The sequence below is a fragment of the Macaca thibetana genome, chromosome 2 (genome assembly GCF_024542745.1).
Source record: "Macaca thibetana thibetana isolate TM-01 chromosome 2, ASM2454274v1, whole genome shotgun sequence".
Lineage (NCBI taxonomy): Eukaryota > Metazoa > Chordata > Mammalia > Primates > Cercopithecidae > Macaca > Macaca thibetana.
Window position 1 is genome coordinate 107,504,983 of NC_065579.1, and position 24,557 is coordinate 107,529,539.

The window sequence follows — 24,557 nt, forward strand, 5'->3', positions numbered from 1 at the left end:
TCTGAGCTGGCCTGACCTTGCCCTATGAAGGCATGACTGAGGCCATGCTTTGGAGGTCCTCTAATTGCTCAGGACACCTTGCATTTAGCTGCTTTTCTCCCGCTTAGTGCAAAGCGTTCTCCCTCTGAGTAGATAAAAACCTGCCAGGGTGACTGGGCCCCAGTCTTGGTGTACTGACAGGTCTTGATCCTTAGCCCCTGGGTACTGGCTCTGGGCAAGCAGATTTAAATACATGCATTTTAATGCATGATAGCAGTTGCCCTTACTGGCCCTCTCTCTGGGGGTACACACAGAAGGTTTGGGGCACTGAGTGAGAGGATTATTAACATCCAAGTTATAGTTTGTGCATGTAGGTCTGAGGGGAGTTAATATCCAAAAGGAATTAACACATTAATCAAAAAAGAAAAAACACTTTACACTCCAGAACACTGCTCATGGTCTCACCTGCAGGGTGCAGGTTACAAGGTTCAGAATGCCTGGGCTCACACTGTAGCCTGCAGCACCAGGCCCCCATGCCTGCCACTCTTGTCCTGGGGCTGGAATTTGGTTATATTGATCAGTGCTGGAAATAATGGGTCAGCAGGAGGGGCCTGACTCAGTAATACTTGCCATATAGAGTTTGCCCTGTCTTATTCTGAAGATAAAAAAATACATCTGTTAAATCTTATCTGTCACCAGTGCAATTCCCATGTGAGAAGTTACAGAAAGCTGCAAAGCAGTATTCCCTTCAGAGACAAAATGGTTCAACTGGATCACAGTTTTCTTCAAAGTCCGCCTCTTGCAGGTGGCCAGGCCAGGAGTCTCCAGCCAGCTTTCACCCACCCTTCAGTTAACAAATTTTGAGAGCCTACTCTGGGTCAAGTATGTGCTGACCCGGGGCGGCGGGGAACAGTGTGATCATGACAGGCAAGATTCTCCCTGACTCACTCTGGGAAATGTGATCTGAAAACCTTCCTGGTTTCATTTCTTGGATTTCTCACTGAGTAGCATTTTTCCTTCTCTAAAAACTCAGACCACAGTGTTGACACAGAGAAAGCCACAACTTCAGGGCCACACTCTGTTTTCATGTGGTGAATGAAAGAGAGAGGTCTTGCTCTCTCTTTTACAGAAGACGTTCAAAATTCCTCTGAAGGGTAAAATCGTTGCATCTCTTTTTCTGGGCCAGATAATTGTTAACAATTAAGACATAGTTTGTTGGAGCATGTAGCTCCAAAGGCCAATCACACTCAAAAGGAATGAGTACATTAGTAAAAGAGAAAATAAAATGATGAAAAAACTCTATTATTTTTAAAGGGCTTTTTGGTCTTCACTTAAAAATGAAACTCCTCCTCCGCATTTCAGACTTCGAATGGTCACAGGTGTCTCATGCTCTCTCTGGTGCCTCACCTCCGGGCTTGCTGTCACTCCGCTGCAGAGCCCTCGGGGGGCTCTTACACAGAATATGTGTTCCACCCACAGAACCGCCCATAGCTGGTCCAGGTGCCTCAGGTGTCCAGGCTTCCCTGAAGTCACGTCATTTTGTCAGTGCGTCTGGGCACACCTAACTGAGTCCTGAGGAAATGGATCAGCTTGGTCTCCGTGAGGAATGCTGTCCCGAGAGTTGCTCCCAGACAGAAGGCCCCCACAGCAATGTGTGCCAGTCTGGCTGGCCAGCCCTGCTCACAGCAGAGGAACACCTGGGAAAGAAACAATTGTCAGTGCCCGTTCCTTAGTCTATACCTCCTTCCTCTGGGACCAGCCAGGGAAGGCCACTGTGGTTCCAGTTTCTAAGTCAGATAAAAGGTATAACAGCCATACTGTGGGTCCATTCTCTCCCTAATGGCAACATTCTCTTGTCACATCTATCAGAAGATGCTGCCCTAGAGGCCTGGGGAGGGGACAGGAGGAGGCAAATCCTTGTCCAGTTGGTTCAGGCAGGGCAGGAAGGGGAGGCCTAGAGGGAGGGACAGCGGGGCAGCTGCAGGAGCATGTGGCATGATGGCTCAGGGAGTCTCACCTCTGAAACAGCAGTAACCCCACCGCCGAGGGCAAATGTCCCGAGCAGGACCGGCGACAGGTGCAGGCCAGCCAGGGGTCTGTGGGGGCTCCTTCGGTAGTAGCGGTGGATGAAGCAAAGGCTCTGTGTGATCCGAATGCCCATGTTAAAGCAGTTGGCCAAGATGAAGCCCACGCTGCCACACCAACGGGTCAAGAGATAGGATAACACCAGGAATGAGGAGGACAGGGCCAGCATCACAAAATTGTACCTGGGGAGGAGACAGGCAAAGCAGGGCAGTGGGGACCTCGCCCCGGACAAGGCTGCTCCCAAAACAGCGGCCATGAACATCACCTCACAGAAAGAACCTGTGTTCCCAGAATCCAGGTTTTCATAACATTGAATGCCACATGGAGACCACGGGAATGTCCCTGTCCCCTTACCCTGAACAGAAGGGTAAGAAACAACTCAAGAGATGTATGTTTTTTGAAGATAATAATTGGTTAGTTAAGTGACACTTTGTGATCAAAACGTAAAAACCCTGTTCAGCTCAAGTCCTCAACATGAGATACAAGAATGTGACCAGGGTAATAATTAGATATTGGATGCTAACTCTGTGACGGGCCCTGTGAGGAGTGCTGGGGACGCAATGGTGAATGAACACACACGGGCCTTGCCCTGCAGAGCTTGGATTTATTTCACAGACAAGGGAAGAAGCACAGAGAGGCTGAGTAATCTGCCTCACGAGTGAGGTAACACTCAGCCGGACTTCTGACTTCTAAGCTTCAGTACCTCACACCACTGCCCTTGGGAGATGCAGCTCCCAGTAACCTTGAGCAGTAGACACCATTCAAAGCAAATGACTGACCTCCAAAATGAAATGGGAACTGAACCAAAGCCTGGATCACCTTTGCTGTTTTTCAGACTCTTGCATATCTTCACTCCTACTCCCTGTATCTCTAGAGCGCTTTGATCCTGGCGCTTCTTGCACTTCTCTGATTTCAAAGCGGCACATCACTTAGTTATCTTCAGTTCTCCAAAAAGAAAACAGATTCTCAGCAAACACAAAATAGCTGCCATAGTCCTCCAAAAGGCTTGTACAGCCAAGAACAAAATCCCCCAGCCTCTGGTTTCTGCCTAGCACCAAGCAGGCACTCTAAGTATAGAGCCGTTGAGGGAACCAAACTTTTGACATCCTCAAGCCATGTCTGCTGGGCTAGAAAACCTCAGAGGCCACCACCCAGGTTCTGCACATGAGGGGTGGTAAGAAAGCGTAATCCGGCTGGGCGAGGTGGCTCACGCCTGTAATCCCAGCACTTGGGGAGGTCGAGGCAGGCGGATCACGAGGTCAGGAGATCGAGACCATCCTGGCTAACATGGTGAAACCCTGTCTCTACTAAAAACACAAAAAATTAGCTGGGTGTGGTGGTGGGTGCCTATAGTCCCAGCTCCTCAGGAGGCTGAGGCAGGAGAATGGAGTGAACCCGGGAGGCAGAGCTTGCAGTGAGCCGAGATCGCGCCACTGCACTCCAGCCTGGGCAACAGAGCAAGACTCCGTCTCAAAAAAAAAAAAAAAAAGAAAGAAAGAAAAAAAGAAAGCGTAATCCCAGTGCTTTGGGAGGCTGAGGTGGTGGGAGGATTGCTTGAGGCCAGGAGTTCGAGATCAGCCTGGACAACATAGCTAGTAGACCCATCTCTACAAAAACCAGTAAAAATTACCCAGGGATGGTGGCACACACCTGCAGTCCTAGCTACTCGGGAGGCTGAAGTGGGAGGATCGCTTGAGCCTAAGAGTTTCAGATCAGCCTGGGCAACATCATGAGACCCTGTCTCTACAAAAAATTTTAAAAACTAGCCGTGATACACACCTGTTGTCCCAGCTACTTGGGAGGCTGAGAGAGGAGGAAGGCTTGAGCCCAGGAGTTCAAGGCTATGGTGAGCTATGATCATGCCACTGCACTCCAGCCTGGGCAACAGAGCAACACCCTGTCTCAAAATATAATGATGACTTAAAAATGCATATGGCTGGCCTTCACCACCAGAGTTCCTGATTCTGCAGGTGTGGGAGGAGGCCCTAGAACTTGGCCAGTACCCTAGAACTATGCTTGTAATCCCAGCACATGGGGAGGTTGAGGCAGGAGAATTGCTTGAGGCCAAGAGTTTGAGATCAGCCTGGACAACATAGTGAGACCATGTCTCTACCAAAAAGAAAACGGAAGGCAAGCCACTGCATCCCCCGAATGCCCAGGTATAGGTCCTTGGCTGATTCAGGCCAAGGTGCTGCGTGCTGTGGAGATACGCTTTATCAAAGTGGGTGGTAAAAATACTACACACACACACACACACACACACACACACACACACACACAACCATACTCCAACAGGAGAGATGTGCTTTCATCCGGAGTTCCAGAGAGGGAGTTTATTTGCTTTTCAGTCCAGAGAGAGTCTCTTTTAATGAAGTACAAGAGCCTGTACCTCACAGGGGAAGTTTTTTCACTACTAATTAGTAATCAGAAAGGTCAACTTCAGAACAAGCCACTCAAATGGGACCCATCATAGACCAGTACTTTGACCTCTTTTCCACAAAGCAGCAGAGATATGTAACCCGTTTTTCAGAAACTATCTCAGAACAGTCTACTATATCAATCCTTGGAGTTTAAGTCATAGATTCACAAACTTTTAGCTGTCCTTCCCCAACTCCCAGTAAAATAACAATAATGAATAAAACCAATAGTTAATTCACGCTAATTCAAGCAGAGACGCATTCAACAGCACAGCCTCTTTGGCATGGCCATCTGAGAGGAGCTGATGATGGGGTCCATTGTCTGCCACTACAAGAGGGCTCTGCAGCTGCTGAACTTTCCAGAATTCACAAATCTATAGCCTTAAAGGCATAATCCACTTCAGGAAAAAATGAGAAAAATTTAAAAAACGCATTAAAATATACTTTTTTGGCTGGACGCGGTGGCTCATGCCTGTAATCCCAGCACTTTGGGAGGCCGAGGCGGGTAGATCGCGAGGTCAAGAGATCGAGACCAGCCTGGCCAACATGGTGAAACCCTGTCTCTACGAAAAATACAAAAATTAGCTGGGCGTGGTGGTGCGCACCTGTAGTCCCAGCTACTCAGGAGGCAGAGGCAGGAGAATCGCTTGAACCCGTGATGCGGGGGTTGCAGTGAGCCGAGATCACGCCACTGTACTCCAGCCTGGAGACAGAGCAAGACTCCATCTTAAAAAAAAAAAAATCAATTTTTAAAATCAAAGCAAAATTATTAATCAGTGACAATATGACTGTCCTGTAAGGTTTGGTTAACATAAACAGTAAATTATTTATGAATGCTTATTTCTCCATGGTCCCAAGAAAATACTGGACTTAAAATCAAGCTTATTAAAAGATGGACTGGCTGGGCACAGTGGCTCATGCCTGTAATCCCAGCATTTGGGAGGCTAAGGCAGGCAGATCGCTTGAGCCCAGGAGTTGGAGATCAGCCTGGGCAACATGGCGCCCAGAGACTCCATCTCTACAAAAAATACAAAAATTAGCTGGGCATGGTAGTACACACCTGTAGTCTCAGCTACTCAGGAGGCTGAGGTGGAAGGATCGATTAAGCCTAAGAGGTCAGGCTGTAGTAAGCTATGATTGTACCACTGCACTTCAGCCTGGGTGACAGAGTGAGACCCTGTCTCAAAAAAAGTAAAAAAAAAAAAGGATGGATGGTCGAGGATATCAACTCTAGCACCACCTGAAGCAGCTCCCAGCAGGTGCTGGTTGAATACATCAAGGCACAGCCATATAATGGAGCCTTCACAGCCATGAAAAGGATGGCACTGATGTATTATGTGCCAAAGTGAGAAGATCATACCCATCCTTCATTTGACAGTTATGGAGTCCACTTTGGCACTCAAAGCTCAAAGGCCAACAAATCAGACAAAAGAGCTGTCAATCAGCCGGGCGCGGTGGCTCAAGCCTGTAATCCCAGCACTTTGGGAGGCCGAGACGGGCAGATCACGAGGTCAGGAGATTGAGACCATCCTGGCTAACACGGTGAAACCCCGTCTCTACTAAAAAAAAAAATACAAAAAACTAGCCAGGTGAGGTGGCGGGCGCCTGTAGTCCCAGCTACTCGGGAGGCTGAGGCAGGAGAATCACTTGAACCTGGGAGGCGGAGGTTGCAGTGAGCCGAGATCACACCACTGCACACCAGCCTGGGCCACACAGCAAGACTCTGTCTCAAAAAAAAAAAAAAAGTAACCTGCAATTCAAAGGATGTTTTAATATTTCATATACAACCAAATGCTCTATTTTTTTTTTTTGAGACAGAATCTCTCTGTGGCCTAGGCTGGAGTACAATGGCGTGATCTCCACTCACTGCAACCTCCGCTTCCCAGGTTCAAGTGATTCTTGTGCTTCAGGCTCCCGAGTAGCTGGGATTACAGGTGTGTGCCACTACACCCGGCTAATTTTTGTATTTTTAGTAGAGATGGGGTTTCACCATGTTGGCCAGGCTGGTCTCGAACTCCTGATCTCAGGTGATCCACCCACCCCAGCCTCCCAAAGTGCTGGGATTACAGGCGTGAGTCACTGTGCCCGGCCCAAATGCTCTATTTTTATTCAGAAAAACACTGGTTAACCTTAAGTTGGTTAAGTAAAATGCCTGCTTTTTTTCTATTCAGAATCTGAAATGTCCAATGTAAAGTCTTTGTAACTGATTGTAACAGTTAACTAAGCTATCCAATTCTACTATAAAAATCCTTGCTAGAGTTTTATGTCTGTTAAAACTCACAAGGATTAAAAAAAAAAAAAAATGCTGACGTCTGTGATGAGCCCAGGTGCTCAATGTGCTCAGACCAGGCCCAGGTGCTGGAGCCAGGGGCCCAGAAAGAACTGGAGCTATTGTGTTTTATACGTGTCTCAAAACTGCACTTAATGTCACATTTTATTCTTAGGGAGGTCAGTTACCCCACATGGGAACTGCACTAGAAGGTGCTCTGGGCTCTGTTTTTTCTCTATGTTGACTAATACCATGAAAATAATTTTCCAGATGTTTATATACTATCGAAATTCCATTACAACTAACTTAAAAACTTGTTTCCTTTGGTTCAATACAATATAAGAGAAAAGAAAGCAACCAGCCACTGTCCATATTCCCTTACAATTTGGTTGCAATTTATAAAAACATTTTAAATGGGTTTGATTTTGATTCACCCCTTCAACACTAACACTGAAGTTACCGTAACAAAATTCCCCTCAAGGAGATACACTCCTAGTCCCGCTCTTTCCACTCTAATAGTGCCTCATTTCGCGTGTTTCCAATTATAGTTTTAAGTTATTCAATGTTAGAAGCAGCTTTCAAATAAAAACATTGTATTTTCAAAGCTAAATTGAAATAGATTTTTTCATCCATGGGGAAAGAAGAGGATAGACTCAAAGCAGTTCTACTCTACAGCTATAAATTTAACTATCTGAGGTGAAAACCACATCTAGACCACTATTTTAAAACTATGGGTTGTGACCTACTACGAGGCTGGGAAATCAATTTAGAGGGTAATGGCATGGCATTTTTGAAAAACAAAATAGAAGACAGAGTAGAAAGCATCAGTGTGTCCTGTGCGTAACTGGGGTACTTCCTGCCTTGTGAACTCATGCCTCAGTCACACACACCTAAGTGCGTCCTGGGTCACATTGCTCCGTGTTGTTTTTACCGTGACAGTTGGTCTGGGCCAGCAGTTTCCAAAGCCCTAGAATCAGAATTGCCTAGAGCTGTGTAATAAACAGATTCCCTGGCTCAAGCCTTCTAAGATTCTAATTCAGCTGGGCTGGGAGTGGACCAGAAATTCCTAGAAGAATCTCATCAATCTGGACTGAGACCTGCTGGTCTGGACTCTAGTTCTCAGTCACTGTGTAGCAAACAAAGTCCCCAAGCTTTTACATGAGCCAGCCCAGGAAAGGACACACACAGAGGAGGGGGAAGGGTCCCCATTTGAGATACTCCTTCCCCATCCCACCTCACGGCCAGGCCTCTGAGGGCCCTCATCAGCACTCAAGGTTACAGAGGCAAGGTTACAGATTCTAGGGCTTTGGAAACTGCTGGCCCAGACCAGCTGTCACGGTAAAAACAACACCATGGTAGGGATTCCAGGACAGGAATCCTGATCTGGAGTCAACAGTTGAGAAAAAATTATGGCAAGATGTATGTGTGTATTTGGGCTTTTCTCAGAAGCGTCACAGAATCCCTGAGATTCTCGAAGACCCACCATTCAGGTTCTCAGGGGTAGGAATGTGCATCTTGAAGAAGCTCCTCAGTAACTTACTGGAGGACCACTCTTCTGGGGTGAGCAACTAGGTGGAGGAATGGGAATCTAGCTTGTCTGGTACCTGACTCTGCAAACCTGGACTAATGTAACCTTTCAGAGCCAATGTTTCTCCCTCCACAATGGGGAGGCAAAGAGTAGTTGCTGTCTCCCAGCCCTACGGTGGGGCCACTTGCTGAACCATGCTGGTGCCACAGAGATCCCAGGGAAGCACCACACTGGTGGACTAAGTGTTGCCTCTATAACAACCATCTGTAAATGCATGTTCAGAATGAAAAGCAAAAAGCTTGACAAGTTACTTCATTTTGGCTGAAGGCCATGATTAAAGGTGTACCTGCTAGGTTACCCACCTGTCGACCTCCTCTTTGCTCATAGCAGCAAATGTGAAACATTCTGTCACTCCATTGATGGCAAGCAGGAGAACATAGAAACAGTAGGAACGCAGCAAAACAGGACCTACAAGGAAACAACTCACTGAGACTCCAGAGCCCAATCAGAAGGCCCACATGTAACCTCAGCGCTGCTGAGTACCCAGAGAACCAGAACCAGACTATGAGGTCTGCTGGTATCAGCAATGGACAGACTGCATGCTCGAGCTCAGGGTCTTAATTATCTAGAAGGATTCCCAGCATTCTACGGCATTGACTAAATAATCCGCAAAAAACAAAAGGACAAGCTGGGCACGGTGGCTCATGCCTGTAATCCTAGCACTTTGGGAGGCCAAGGCTGGCAGACTGCTAGAGCCCAGAGATTCGAGACTAGCCTGGGCAACATGATGAAACGCCGTCTCTACCAAAAATACAAAAGTTAGCTGCGTGTGGTGGGCATGCCTGTAGTCCCAGCTACTCGGGAGGTTGAGATGGGAGGATCACTTGAGTCTGGGGAGGTCAGAGCTGCAGTGAGCCATGATAGTGCCACTGCACTTCAGCCTGGGTGACAGAACAAGACTCTATCTCAAAAAAAAAAAAAAAAAAAAATTATGAATAAATGTACAGATCTCTTGCTAGACAACTAAAAGCTTATGTGGCTAGCAAACAAGTCTGTTCACTTTTTCCATCAGCATGAATAGGCCTGGTGGTTTGAACTCAAAGTCACTAGTGACCCTGTATGTTAAGGGAATCTCAGTTGAGCAGGTCCTAAACAAAAGACCTTTAACAAATGCCCAGGGCCCAGGAGCAGCAGAAAATTACACAAATCCAAAGTGAGAACTAGTGCCCGTAATGGTATTTTCTTCTAAAACAAAGTAATGCAGTTCTATAGCTAACAAGCTTTGGAAAAATCTTCTAACCAGAGAACAGGAGGCTTACAAATGGGATCGATTCTCCCCTTTTAAGAGGGCCATAATCAAGCACCTAATAAAATAAACATACACCTAACCTATGACCCAGCAATTGCACCCCTAGGTATACATCCAACAGAAATGAACACACATGTTCACAAAAACACTTACACAAAAACATCTTTAGTAGTTTGATTCATAATAGCCAAAACTGACCATCAACAGAAGAAAGAATAAACAAAACGTGGGCCATCCACACAAAGGAATACTTAGCAAGAAAAGATAATAAAAATCACTGATCTATGTGAAACCACGGGGGGAAGAATCTCAAAAACTTTGTATTGAAGGAAATACGCCAAATGCAAGAGCACGCATGCTGCATTTCATTGATATGAAATTCTTTTTAAAATAAATACTGATCCATGATCTGAGGTGGAGTGGGGTGGTTGACTAGAAAGGGTCCCAAAAGAACTTTCTAGGGAAATGGAGATATTCTATATCTGAATCTGTTTGGTAGTTACATGGGACTTTTTGGACATATTTGTCAAAACTTATCAAACTGTACTCTTAAGAGAACAGCATTTTACTTTATGTAAATTATACCTCAACAAAGGAGAAAAAAAAAAAAAAGTAACCACTAAAAGAAAAGGAGGGGGGACTGAAGTTCCGGAGTCTCAGAATCTGGAACTCATTCAGGGTTTATGAAAGCTGTTTAATATAAAAGATCTCCATGCTGTGGGAACCTAAACAGTTTTATGGCAGTAACAGGGCAGTCCTGATGCCCAACAAAAAACCATTTTCCACGGCCCTGTCTCAGATTCCATGTTTATTACCTCACATTGCATTTTGCTTGTCAAGCCGCTGCAGGAAGCAGCCTGGCCCCTACCCCAGCTGATGGTGACTCCAGGAAGGGAGGCAGGGACCACGCTCTGCACCCAGGAGACTCAAGGCTATGCTCAAGTGTGCCTCCTGCTTCTCCCCATCCTCCTCTCCCTGGCAGAAGCAGAGAGGAGTGGCAGGCCTCCTTACCTGGCAACCGAACGCTAATGGCACAGGTGGGCCCATCAGTAGGTGAACAGTGGGCTGTTGTGAGGCATGGAGAGCAACACAAACTCTGACGCGAAGCAGTGACTCACGTAAAGGGTTTTGCATCCATTTGGGGAATTCAAGAACGGAACCAACCTTCGATTGTAGACTGAATTGAGAGGTGTTTTAGGTTGAACTGTCCCCCCAAAATAGATATGTTGATGTCCTGACCAGCGGTACCTGAGAATCTGACCTTATTTGGAAACAGGGTCTTCATGAAGAAAACTGAGTTCAAATGAGGTCATTAGGGCAGGCCCTGATCCAATATGACAGGTGTCCTTATAAAAAGAGGAAACTTGGCCAGGTGCAGTGGCTCATGCTTATAATCCCAGCACTTTGGGATGCCAAAGGGGGGCAGATCACCTGAGGTCAGGAGTTTGAGACCAGCCTGGCCAACATGGCGAAACCCCATCTCTACTAAATATACACAAACTTAGCCAGGTATGGTAGGGTGTGCCTGTAATTTCAGCTACTCGGGAGGCTAAGGCGGGAGTCTCTTGAACCTGGGAGGTTGCAGTGAGCCGAGATTGCACCACTGCACTCCACCCTGGGTGACAGAGTGAGATTTCATCTCATTAAAAAAAAAAAAAAGTGGGGGAAACTTGCACACTGAGGCAGACATGCGCAGGGGGATGAGGACGTGAAGAGCGCAGGGGGATGACGATGTGAAGACAAAGAGAACACAGCGTGTGACCGCAGTGCTGCAGCTGCAAGTCAAGGAACACCAGGATGCCAGCAACCACTAGAAACTAGAAGAGGCAGGAAGGGGCCTCTCCTCGAGACTTCAGAGATAACACGGTCCTGGCCGTAGCTTCATTGTGCACTTCTGGCCTCCAGAACTGATGGACAATATGTTCTGTTGTTTAAAGCCACGCAGTCTGTGGTACTTTGTCATGGCAGCCCTAGTTCATTAAGACAAGGGGATAGAGAAGGAAAAAGTAAAAGGCAGAGGGGCAAGCGAGAAGCACCTAAGAGAAAAATGTGAGAAATCTTGGGGAAATTCTGTGAATGTTTGGGTTTTGCTTAAGGATAGCAAAGCTAGGTGTTCTGTGAGTTACCAAGAAAAAAGAAAAGAAAAAGCAAAGCAAAGCTAGGTGTAAGAAAGATTTCTAAGAAAAGCCTCCAGAACACTTACAAAGCCCCTAATTAAATACAGTGCTAATCCCAAACAATGGAAAAGACGCCACACCCCTACACAAAAGCCTGTCTGTGCGTGTCCGAGTCCCACATCTGGAGATGGCCAGTACAGCTCACAGGTAAGTAGTCCACTTCCAGGGTGAAGGCAAAGACAAGTACACAACTGAGGACAGTAGTGTTGCGAGTTCCACTTTCAAAACTAAGATGATGGGCTGAGTCATGATAATGATGGGACAGCCCCCTCCTTGAGGCAATGCCCTGTGATTGTGTGACATTAAAGGCTGCTCCTTGGTGATTGCTTTCTAAAGGGGAAGAGCTTCTATAGAATACTTGAATTCCCAATCTCTGCCCATAAACTTACTAATGCCTTCCTAATGAGGCCTCCCGCAGCTGCCTGATGGAAACGTACTTCTCACAGCACAAGCCCCAGGGAGCTGCAAACCACTTCATTGGTTTCACAGCAGGTGTTTCTCCAAACTTAATGACCTTTGCTCTGGTATAGAAGCTTGGCCCTTCTTCCCCTAACACTGAAAGTTTGGGCCCCGTTGTAGTGGAGACTAAAACATGCTAGTGAACTTGTAAAATGGCATTTGACAAAGCCCTTTATATTGAGATGGGGCAGCAGAAAGAAGTCCTCAGGGTTCTTGTCCAGTGACCTGAGAAATTAAAAACATCTTTGCTGAACCCAAGATGAAACACTGCAAATGGACTGCCAGCTTACAGCCCAGCACATTTTGAAATTGGTGAAGTCCCCAAGGCACAAGAAGTGCTGTGAGATCCTCAGCAGTCTGGTGTTTCAAAATTAGACACATTCAATACTTTTCTTCTTCAAAAACTGAGAGTCACTGGATTAAATATACCCTTTTATTTGCAGAGATCAATTTTATTCTCTGCAAATGGCTTTGGGTTATCCTTCAGAGGCTTTTATGCATCAGGCTGGGAGATTTATGTGGCATTTACTATCTTCAGATGTGTTTAGTACCAAGTGGGGACTCATTACCGCCTGCCCTCTGCCTTCCTCCCTCACCCCAGAGGGAGCACAGGGAAGCGCTTGGCAAAACACATTCTAGGCCCGAGAGGAAAGCCAACAGCAAGGAGAAGTCCTAATAACTTATTCAACTGAGGCTGGGGAAGCTGATCGTCCTGGCGCCAAAGCCCCTGCCTATACCTTGAGTGTGTGTCTGGAGTTGAATGAGGGGAACAGTCCCACAGCCCCCGCCACCAGACAGTTTTCCCTACACCGACACAGATATCAACTGTGTGTGCACAAGTTCTTGAATTTCGTGACCCTTCTATTTCTGTTGGGAAATCAGAAAAAATCCAGAAAAACTCTTGTGCGTACCGGATCCTGAGCTAAGCATGGCCCCTCCGTAGATATCCAGAGCCAGCTGAGAATAGGCAAAGCCAAAAACAGTGATGGTCAGGCCAGCCAGCAGGGCCAGCTTGAGCAGGGACTCCAAGACTGCAGCGGCCACAGCAACGTCCTCCTGGGGTCAGGGAAGAGGGAAGGAAGTTGGATGAATCATGAGCTGAAGAAAACCTTCACCCTTCATGTCTGGCCTTCTCCCTTCACTGTTTTTCAGTTCACTCTTCCAACGACGTGGTGGATATCACTATTTTTTTTGGTAGCGTGTTTGTTTTCATGTCAATTAGCAAATGAAGGAAAAAGTGTGTGTCTCCTTAGTAAGGGGGAGGCTTAGTTTTCAATTCACTTGGGATAAATTGTTTCAAATATTGCTTAGGAAACATGCACTTTCCCCTCTGATATTTATTTATTTTATTTATTTTTTAATAGAAATAGAGAAGGGAGTCTCACTGTGTTGGCCAGGCTAATCTCAAACTCCTGGCCTCAAGCAATCCTCCTGCCTTGGCCTCCCAAAGCATGAGGCTTACAGGCATGAGCCACTGCACCAGGCCACTAATATTCTTTTTTTTTTTTTTTTTGAGACGGAGTCTCGCTCTCACCCAGGCTGGAGTGCAGTGGCACAATCTCAGCTCACTGCAAGCTCTGCCTCCCGGGTTCACGCCATTCTCCTGCCTCAGCCTCCCGAGTAGCTGGGACCACAGGCGCCCACCACCACGCCCGGCTAATTTTTTGTATTTTTAGTAGAGACGGGGTTTCACTGTGTTAGCCAGGATGGTCTCGATCTCCTGACCTCGTGATCCGCCCGCCTCGGCCTCCCAAAGTGCTGGGATTACAGGCGTGAGCCACCACGCCCGGCCCTAATATTTATTCTTAAATGTGCAGCAACTTTTCATGTACACTAGCCAGCTCTGTGCCTCTCCTGCTAAACATTCCAAAATTATGATGTTACTGTGATTGTACTCTTAGGAAAATATTCCTAAATTAGACTGAGTACCAGATTAGCTCATTTTGAGATATTGTGCATAAACTGTATTTTACTAAATATCTTCTAAGACATGCAAGAGGCTCAACTAGCTTGCTATTCTAAAACTCAGACATTTTCAGTGGTTTTGGAAAAAGTGAAGCTCCTACAACCAGATACGCCTAGATTAAAATCTCTTCTTCTGTATTTACCAACCTGAGTATATAGAATCTTATAGTCAGAGTGTGGCTCTGGGCACGTCCCAGTTGTAAGAAGCTTAAACAATTGGTGTGGTGAGTGAAAGCCAACAACCACATCCTCTCCTTCCTCGATTAGCCTGGTTCCAACTTCTGCATCCTTTGGCTCTTGAGACTCTGAGGATAGGGGAGGCATTCTTATGCCTAAGACTAGCCCATGGCTGGGCATCTGCAGGGCAATGGGGACAGCTTTAGAGAGTCCTGAGAGGGCTGGATCAAGAGTAAGGTCACATGGCCGGGTACGGTGGCTCATGCCTGTAATCCTAGCACTCTGGGAGGCTGAAGTGGGCAGATTGCCTTAGGTCGGGGGTTCAAGACCAGCCTGGCCAATATGGCAAAACCCCATCTCTACTAAAAACACAACAATTAGCTGGGTGTGGTGGTGCATGCCTGTAGTCCCAGCTACTCATCAGGAGGCTGAGGCAGGAGAATCGTTTGAACCTGGGAGGTGGAGGTTGCAGTGAGCCGAGGTCATGCCACTGCACTCCAGGCTGGGCGTCAGAGCAAGACTCTATCTCAAAAAAAAAAAAAGAGAAAGGTCACAAAGAATATAACAAAGGGCTGAGAAGGAAGGGACAGCCAAGAGCAAAGGGAGAAGGCCACGAAAGAAGAGGTGAGCCCTGGGTCCCGCTATCATACAGAATGTAATAGAAGAATGAAATCTGTAAGAAAATTCCTGATCAAACAGAAGAGAAACAGACTGCTTCACATTCCTATCTGTTTGTCTTGCAATTAAAGGGAGAATTCACTTGAGAGATGATATAAGAACCAACACTACCTGCTTCTGAAGTGTGGCATCCTTTTCCCTCTCCAGCACCTTAGCAAAAAATATATAAAAACTTTCCTCTATGGGCTGGAAAATTAATCTGGCCACAAGGGAGCCAAGATTATTCACTATATCATACACACCTACAAAACAAAAAAGAAGAAACAACAATCATGTTGGTTTTTCTACTTTAATTTTCATAGCACTATTAAAATTGTTATTTAATATTTCATTAAAGTTTGTTTATCTTCAGATAATTATAGATTCACACAGAGTTACAGTGGCCGGGCATGGTGGCTCATGACTGTATTCCCAGCACTTTGGGAGGCCAGAGTGGGTGGACTGCTTGAGCCCAGGAGTTTGAGATGAGCCTTGGAAACATGAAGAAACCCTGTCTCTACAAAAACGGAAAAAATTAGCGAGGCATGGTGGTGTGCATTTGTAGTCCCAGTTATTTGGGAGGCTGAGGTGGGGAGAATCACCCAAGCCCAAGCCCAGGAAGTTGAGGTTGCAGTGAGCTGTGATGGTACCACTGCACTCCAGCCTGGGCAAGAGGGCAAGAGAGTGAGACCCTGTCTCAAAAAAAAAAAAAAAAAAAAAAAAAGGAAGTAATAGAGGGATCCCATATGCCCTTTACCCAGTGGTAACATTTTGTAAAACTGTAGTACAATATTACAACCAGGATACCAACATTGATACAGTCAAGATACAGAATGCTTCCATCGACAGTACTTTCTTATACAGGTCATTAATGCAAAGTTGATGTTTTTCTATTTGATTTCCATTACTTTGGTATTACATTAAAAGATAAAAATGAAAATACTAAAAGACTATGTAGCTACACAAATATGGGGCAGATTCTTGTGGCTGTGATGGTGAGCTCCCTTTTCTCCTCTCTTGGCACCTCCCACCCCCCAAAATGAACACCAGAGCTCTTAGGAGGCGAACTAGAGGGCCAGGGTCTCACCAGAACACCTGCCACCAAAGTCACATTGGAGGGCACAGTCAGTACGAAGACCTACAATTTACAATCTTCAGGATTTTTTTTAATCTTCAGGTTCATCTTTCATTAAATATATCGGAGAAAAATGTTAGGAAGTATCTATTAATAGTATTAACCTTTAATTAAAACACTACAGAATTTCATCTTACCCTGATCACCAAAATTCAATACGTTCAAAAATGTCATCACGTATCGCTCGCCTATAAACAAAAAAGCAAAATAATTAGCAATGTCAAATGCACATTACTTTATTGTTTCCTTTCTCTTACTAGCTATCAACTTTTCCAGCTGACAAATAAAGGAGAAATATTAGATAATCAGTTAAAGACATATCCTTGTCCTAATGTTGATTTCAAATAATCTCAAAGTAACAATTTGGAAAGTGCCGAGGACTTCATTGACAGCGAATCTCCAAGCCAGTAAAATTAAAAATAAAAAAAAATAATAAAAAAGTCTAAAAATAAGTTTTTAAAAAAGTATGTGGAGATTATTAAATGTTAATAATGAAAATGATGGTCCCAAGTTTTTTTTTTTTTTGAGACCGAGTCTTGCTCTGTTGCCCAGGCGGAGTGCAGTGGCGCAATCTCGGCTTACTGCAAGCTCCATCTCCCAGGTTCACGCCATTCTCCTGCCTCAACCTCCCGAGTAGCTGGGACTACAGGCGCCCGCCACCACGCCCGGCTAATATTTTTGTATTTTTAGTAGAGACGGGGTGGTCTCGATCTCCTGACCTCATGATCCGCCGTCTCCACCTCCCAAAGTGCTGGGATTACAGGCGTGAGCTACCACGCGCAGGCAATGGTCCCAAGTTTTAAGGGGAGGTCAGATAATCTGCGCGTAAATTATCTGTGAAGCATCCATGATTATATGCACAAGCTTATTCAAGGGTTCCTCAGGGGTGGAGACAGCTCCCTGGGGCTGGCAAGGCATTAGACTGTCTTAGATTTGAATCAGGAACTCAGGCCTGAGGGGGCAGAAGCAACAGCACATACATTTTTGCTACTACAAAAATCAGGCCTGAGTTCATGATTCAAATGTAAGACAGTCTAATGCCTTCAAGGTGAAGACACCAGCCAGGGCTCCCATCCCCCTGGCTTTCGTGAAGCTTCTCATCTATGAGGAAAAAGTGTTGACCACTATGGGAAAAGAGCACTAAACAGTGCCCGCGCCCTGAAGGGCAAATTCTCACCTCCTAGTAACTTGCTCAAAAAGGAAAGCATCAAGAGGCTGGAAGCAGTGAGGATCTTCTCTCAAGGCTTTCTCCCACCCTGCCTCTCTCTCCAAGCCCCTGCCACTGTGTTTGTGGTAGGGATCACTGCGGGTCCTCATAGGCCTGTGTCTCTGTGCTGCTTGGATCTACCCTCACTGCTAACAGTTCCAGCTTGTGCAAATAGTTTTGTTTTGTCGTTGTTGCTTTTATTTTTTTTGAGACTGAGTCTTGCTCTGCTGCCCAGGCTGGAATGCAGTGGTGCCATCTCAGCTCACTGAAAGCTCTACCTCCCGGACATAAGAGATTCTTTTGCCTCAGCCTCCCGAGTAGCTGGGATTACAGATGCCCACCCACCACCACACCCAGCAATTTTTTTTCTTTTTTTTTTTTTGTATTTTTAGTAGACGGGTTTCACCATGTTGGCCAGGCTAGTTTCAAACTCCTGACCTCAAGTGATTCACCCACCTTGGCCTCCCAAAGTGCTGGGATTACAGGTGTGAGCCACTGCGCCCAGCCTCAAACACAGCTCTTAAATCAGTCTCTGCTTTCATATCTTTTTTTTTTTTTTTTTTTTTTTTTTTTTTTTAGACAGAGTCTTGCTCTGTCACCCAGACTGGAGTGCAGTGGCATGATCTCATTCACTGCAACTTCTGCTTCCTGGGTTCAAGCGATTTTTCTGCCTCAACCTCTTGAGTAGCTGGGATTACAGGCGCCCGCCACCACGCCCGGCTAATTTTTTCAGTTTTTAGTGGGAACGGGGTTTTGCCACGCTAGCCAGACTGGTTTTGCACTCCTGACCTCCCACCTCAGCCTCCCAAAGTGCTGGGATTACAGGTGTGAGCCAATGCACCCGGCCTGCTTTCATATCTTTAAATGGCTCTCTCTTTTTTTTTTCTTTTGAGACAGAGTTTCACTCTTGTTGCCCAGGCTGGAGTGCAATGGCGCTATCTGGGCTCACTGCAGCCTGTGCCTCCTGGGTAGCTGAGATTACAGGTACCCACCACCACGCCCAGGTAATTTTTGTATTTTTAGTAGAGATGGGGTTTCACTGTGCTAGCCAGGCTGGTCTCGAACTCCTGACCTCAGGTGATCTGCCCTCCTCTGCCTCCCACAGTGCTGGGATTACAGGCGTGAGCCACCGCGCCTGGCCAAAATGGCTCTTTAATGTTTACAAAAAGTCCAGGCTCCTTAATTCTGCATTTGCGGGCTTTTATACACTGACCCCAAGCTATCATTTTGGCTTCCCTTCGTCAACCTCACCCTCATCACCCTGTCATCTTCTGCTGCACCCTACCTCCCAGGTTTTAGCCCTCCAGCTGCTCTGAGTCAGGCTGGGCCTGCCTTGGCTCTTGTCATTCTCATCACCTAGAGTGTCTTTTCTGCAGGGCCCTCCCTGTCTTTTGGCAGAATAGGCTCTCCTTCCTACATTCTATAAACTCCCTGAGGGCATGAGCCCCTCTCAGTCATCTCTATGACCCTGGTTTCCTAGCAAAGCTCTAGGAAATGAGTTTCCAAGTACTACACCCCTCACAGCCCAGTAACAGTTAACCACACAAACGTCTATGTCTTTGGTGAGAGAATGAAATGCTTGAGGCCATGGCCTGTTACTCATTCATCTCAGTATTCTCAGCACCTGGCATACTGTTCAGGAAATGTGGGGGCAGAAGTAACAGCACATACATTTTTGCTACTACAAAAAGTGATTTCAGGCCCAGCTCAGTGGCTCATGCCTGTAAGTCCAGCACTTTGGGAGGCCGAGGCAGGAGGATCGCTTGAGTCCAGGAGTTCAAGACCAGTCTGGGCAACATCACAAGACCGTGTCCCTACAAAATTTAAAATATTAGCTAGGCGTATTGGTAGGTGCCTTCCCTGTAGTCCCAGCTACTTGGGAGGCTGAGGTGGGAGGATCACTTGAGCCTGAGAGGTCAAGACTGCAGCGAGCTGTGTTTGCACCACTGCATTCCAGCCTGGGTGACAGAGTGAGACCCTATCTACAAAAAAACAAAAAACAACAACCAAAAAAAACCGGGGATTTCAACTTTTTTAGAGCTATAGTTTTAAAAATATAACGGGCCGGGGGCAGTGGCTCACGTCTATAATCCCAGCACTTTGGGAGGCCGAGGCAGGTGGATCACGAGGTCAGGAGATCGAGACCATCCTGGCTAACACAGTGAAACCCCATCTCTACTAAAAATAACACAAAAAATTAGCTGGCCATAGTGGCGGGCGCCTGTAGTTCCAGCTACTTGGGAGGCTGAGGCAGGAGAATGGCGTGAACCCGGGAGGCGCAGCTTGCAGTGAGCAGAGACTGTGTGCTGCTGCACTCCAGCCTGGGCGACAGAGCGAGACTCTGTCTCAAAAAAAAAAAAAAAAAACGAATCTCAGGATCTCAGTCAGGCAACTTCCTTATTTCACAGCCACAGAGATGGAGGCCCTGAGAAGTTCCTAATGGCACTGTGCCAGTCAGGGAGTCAGGCTAGGGGGATCCACCCATGGAGCAGGCTCCTGGCACTGCATTCAGGTTGAGCTCTGGAGGCTTTTGTTTGCAATAAACTTAAACCAGCTGCTGCAAAGACATGTCTAGAGACATGTGTTGTCTGCAATCCAGAAAACCAATTTAGGGCCATCACTTGGACTGGATCCATTCCTCAAACTCATTAAAACTGCTCTTAAAACCTTGGAAGGAAAAAAGTGCATATGAGCAACTGTCCTTTCCAAAACTCCCTCCACCGATTTTCCTGTTCTTACAACAACATGAACTATCATCACACACCATTTCACAATAGTTACCTTGTTGCCTTTTTTTTTTTTTTTTTTTTTTTTTTTTTGAGACGGAGTCTCGCTCTGTCGCCCAGGCTGGAGTGCAGTGGCGCAATCTCGGCTCACTGCAAGCTCCGCCTCCCGGGTTCACGCCATTCTCCTGCCTCAGCCTCCCGAGTAGCTGGGACTACAGGCGCCCGCCCCTGCGCCCGGCTAATTTTTTCTATTTTTAGTAGAGACGGGGTTTCACCGTGGTCTCGATCTCCTGACCTTGTGATCCGCCCACCTCGGCCTCCCAAAGTGCTGGGATTACAGGCGTGAGCCACCACGCCCGGCCTGTTGCCTTTTCTTACTCCATTCACAAATACATGCTGCACAGCCCTCCTGTGCCAGGCCACAGGGAGGCAGTGGCAGTGGTGAACGGCACACTCCCTGCTCTCCAGGAGCTAAGTGCTCAGGCCCTTCACTCAGCTCTTCCGAGGCTTCTGACCCTCCCTTCCCCAAGAAGGCCTCGGAACAGTTTCATTTTTGTAATAGCAAAGTTATAAGGTTAGGCTAGAAGCATGTGTGCACTCTCAAAGATCAGAGAGCCCTCAGACACTGCCTGGTTCTATCCCCTTGTTCACAGACGGGGAAAGTGAGGCATAGGGGGAGCTGCTTTTCTTTGGAAACATAATGAACAAAAAATACAGATGGGGGGAAAATAAAATACCAAGATAATAACAGTTGTATTAGAATGCTAGTATTATTTTTTCTATGTTCTTATTTTTTTCTAATGGGACTATATTTTATAATTAAAAGATAATTTTTGAAAAGATTAAAAAATACATTCAGTAATAAGTATATGGATATGAAATATATATGAAGAGAGAAACTACCACCTTCAGCAACTTAATAGTTGCCTTAAAATCTCATTTTTCTAATTAAAGCTGGGTACAAATAAACCAACACATATACATACAAAAACCAAATGTGCTTCCAGCCCCTTGCTGGCCCTCCACATTGAGCTCTGTCATAGGTAAACTGAAAAGACCAAAGTCTGACCAAACTCTCATACACGCGCATTTTATTGTTTAAGAAAATAAATCCCAGTCAAGTGCAGTAGCTCACACCCGTAATCCCAGCACTTTGGGAGGCCGAGGTGGGCGGATCACGAGGTCAGGAGATCGAGACCATCCTGGCTAACACGGTGAAACCCCATCTCTACTAAAAATACAAAAAAATTAGCCAGGTGTGGTGGTGGCGCCTGTAGTCCCAGCTACTCGGGAGGCTGAGGCAGAAGAACCGCATGAACTCAGGAGGCGGAGCGTGCAGTGAGCTGAGATGGAGCCACTGCACTCCAGAGCCTGGGCGATGGAGCAAGTCTCCATCTCAAAAAAAAAAAAAAAAAAAAAAAAAAAAAAAGATAAAAATAGTTTTATGTAACTGATATAATACTTTTATAATAAACTCATAAAAATCATATAACATGGGGTTTTGGAGTTAGACCTGGATCCCAATTAAGCTGTTCCCTGTTACTACAAAACCCTAAAGAAGTTCTGCAACCTCACTGACTCTCAGTTTCCTCATCCATAATGAAGGGGAATAATATCTTTCTTACAAGGCTGTGGAGAGATTTAAATTAGACCACCTAAGTAAAGCACAAAACTAAATAGACGTTGGTTTCGTTCTCTGTATTAAGCCCCCTCCTCCCATTTCTGAAGTTCTTCAGCCCCAGAGGCTCTAAACAGGTGATCTGGACCCAGGTAATTGGCAGTCCTATGAAATCCCCTTCTACTATGGTCTCCCGACCATTCAGAGTGACCGTCAACTTACCTTCTGTCAAAATCTGTTTCAAGAAAGACTGTTTGAAAAAACTCCAAGTCAGTTTAGCCTCTTTCCAGTTGATAAGTGCCTAGAAGAGAAAACAAAACAAAACAAAACAAAAACATCACAGGCATTGCAAGTCTAAGAATGCAATGCTACATGAGAGGCAAATGCATTCTGATCCCTAAATCCCAACTTGGATAGTCTCCACTGAATCCTCATTCAATGCTAAGCACACAGAAGCCATCTCACAAACACTGGGGAAGAATTTACATTACTAAACACAAAGCCAAAGTCTGTAAGGGCCTGCCCAAGACTCATATACTGAGACCCCTAAAGAATTGCTGCTGTCCCTTGGGGGCCCACACAGTACACTGTCCACAGATAACACATACAGCTCACAGTTTGTTCTTTCCTTAAAAACTCTCTAAAGCATGCCAGGCTGCAGAACAAATTCTGCTCCATATACTGCACATTGTAATGCTATGTTCAGCCATCCAGGGCCATTTTACACAAAGTATAGGAGGTGCCCCTCTGTATTTCAAAAGAAATTTAGCTTTCACAGGTCAGGTAAATGACTCAGAATGGGTATGACAGAGGAATGGAGGAAATAAAATTTCTTTTTTTTTTTTTTTGAGACAGAGTCTCACTCTGTTGCCAGGCTGGAGTGCAAAGGCACGATCTTGGCTCACTGCAACCTCCGCCTCTCAGGTTCAAGTGATTCCCCTGCCTCAGCCTCCCGAGTAGCAGGGACTAGAGGCACGTGCCACCACGCTCAGCTAATTTTTTGTATTCTTAGTAGAGACGGGGTTTCACTATGTTGGCCAGGATGGTCTCGATCTCGCGACCTCATGATCCGCCCGCCTCAGCCTCTCAAAGTGCTAGGATTACAGGCGTGAGCCACTGCGCCCAGCCGAAAATAAAATTTCTGATATGACTCTTCTAAAACTCCAGGCCAGGTGAGGTGGCTCACGACTATAATCACAACACTTTGGGAGGCTGAGGTGGGTGGATCACTTGAGGCCAGAAGCTTGAGACCAGCCTGCAAAAAGGCAAAAACCCCATCTTCACTAAAAATACAAAAATGAGCTGGGCGTGGTGGTACGTGTCTGTAATCTTAACTACTTGGGAGGCTGCGGCACAAGAATCACTTGAACCTGGAAGACAGAGGTTGCAGTGAGCTGAGATGGCATCACTGCACTCCAGTCTGGGTGACAGAGCAAGAATCTGGCTCAAAAATAAATAAATAAATAAAACTCCCAGCAGGCACCAAATGGCCCATTTCCCAAGGACAAAGAAACAGGTAGGGTACAGGTCAACCTGTTAAGAGACAGGTGGCTTCAAAGCCAGGGAGCTGAGCACAAAATGGAAGAGCAAGGCAGCCAGGGGGCTCAGTATCCTCCAACTCCTATTTTTCTACCTCCCACAGCTCTCTCTGGGGCCCCCTCCTCTATCTTGTAGGCACCCTGGGATCCCAGAATATTTAGACTAGGTGTTTGGCTTTCTGTTTCATTTTGTTTTAGAAACAGGGTCTCACTCTATCACCCAGGTTGGAATACAGTGGTGTGATCATAGCTCACTATAACCTCAAACTCCCAGGCTCAAGCCATCTTCCCCTCTCAGCCTCCAGAATAGCTGGGACTACAGGTGTGTGCCACCATGCCTGGTTCATTTTTAACATTTTTGTAGAGTGAGGGTCTTGCTGCATTACCCAGGCTGGTCTCAAACTCCTGGCCTCAAGCAATCCTCCCACCTTGGCTCCCAAAGTACTGGGATTCCAGGTGTGAGCCACCACGCCTGGTTGATGTTAGGTTTTTAATCCTGGGGTACTTGCATTTTGAAAAGTTGTGATTATACAAAGTGATGACTTCTGAATGGTAGGATTTCAAAGGGCTTTTTGGGAGGGGAGGGCTGAATTACAAAGGCCAAGCCCACTCTACCTCTCCAAAAGGTTAGCCATAGCTCTGGAAGTGGGCCCAAGGCAGGCCTGAAACCTGTCTTAGTCATGTGGGCCCCTGTTCTGGGCACAAAGCCCATCCATGAAGAGCAATGCTATCCAGTAGAAATGTAATGTTAAATTTTCTAGCAGCCACAGTGCACAGGAAAAAGAAACAAGTGAAATTAATTTTAATATATTTATTTAAGCAAAATATTATCATTTCAACAAGTAATCCATGTAAAAATATTTTTTTCGGCTGGGCACGGTGGCTCACACCTGTAATCCCAGCACTTTGGGAGGTTGAGGCAGGTCGATCACGAGGTCAGGAGATCGAGACCATCCTGGCTAACACGGTGAGACCCCGTCTATACTAAAAATACAAAAAATTAGCCGGGTGTGGTGGCGGGCGCCTGTAGTCCCAGTTACTCAGGAGGCTGAGGCAGGATAATGGCATGAACCTGGGAGGTGGAGCTTGCAGTCAACTGAGATCATGCCATTGCACTCCAGCCTGGGTGACAGAGCGAGACTCTGACTCAAAAAAATAAAAAAAGTAACATAAATTAATAAAACAAATAAAATTTTTTTTCATATTAAGACTTTGAAATCCAACATGTATTTTGCGTTTATGACTCATCTCAATTCAGACTAGCTACATTCCAGAATGCTCTATAGCCACATGTGGCTGGTGGCTACTATT

General features: G+C 46.1%; 1 protein-coding gene across 2 annotated transcripts in view; it reads right to left on the bottom strand.

The window, feature by feature from the left end:
* Positions 1–1,259: 1,259 nt before the first annotated feature.
* Positions 1,260–24,557, bottom strand: part of RFT1 (RFT1 homolog) — a 43,090-nt gene continuing 19,792 nt past the window's right edge. For both annotated transcript variants that reach the window (XM_050781096.1, XM_050781095.1), the window contains 7 exons: positions 21,931–22,009; positions 16,295–16,345; positions 15,155–15,285; positions 13,135–13,279; positions 8,641–8,746; positions 1,997–2,246; positions 1,260–1,676 (listed from right to left, as the gene is read on the bottom strand). In XM_050781096.1, coding sequence (XP_050637053.1) covers positions 1,509–1,676; positions 1,997–2,246; positions 8,641–8,746; positions 13,135–13,279; positions 15,155–15,285; positions 16,295–16,345; positions 21,931–22,009 — 930 coding nt within the window. In that variant the 3' untranslated portion in view covers positions 1,260–1,508. The remainder of the gene's footprint in view (positions 1,677–1,996; positions 2,247–8,640; positions 8,747–13,134; positions 13,280–15,154; positions 15,286–16,294; positions 16,346–21,930; positions 22,010–24,557) is intronic.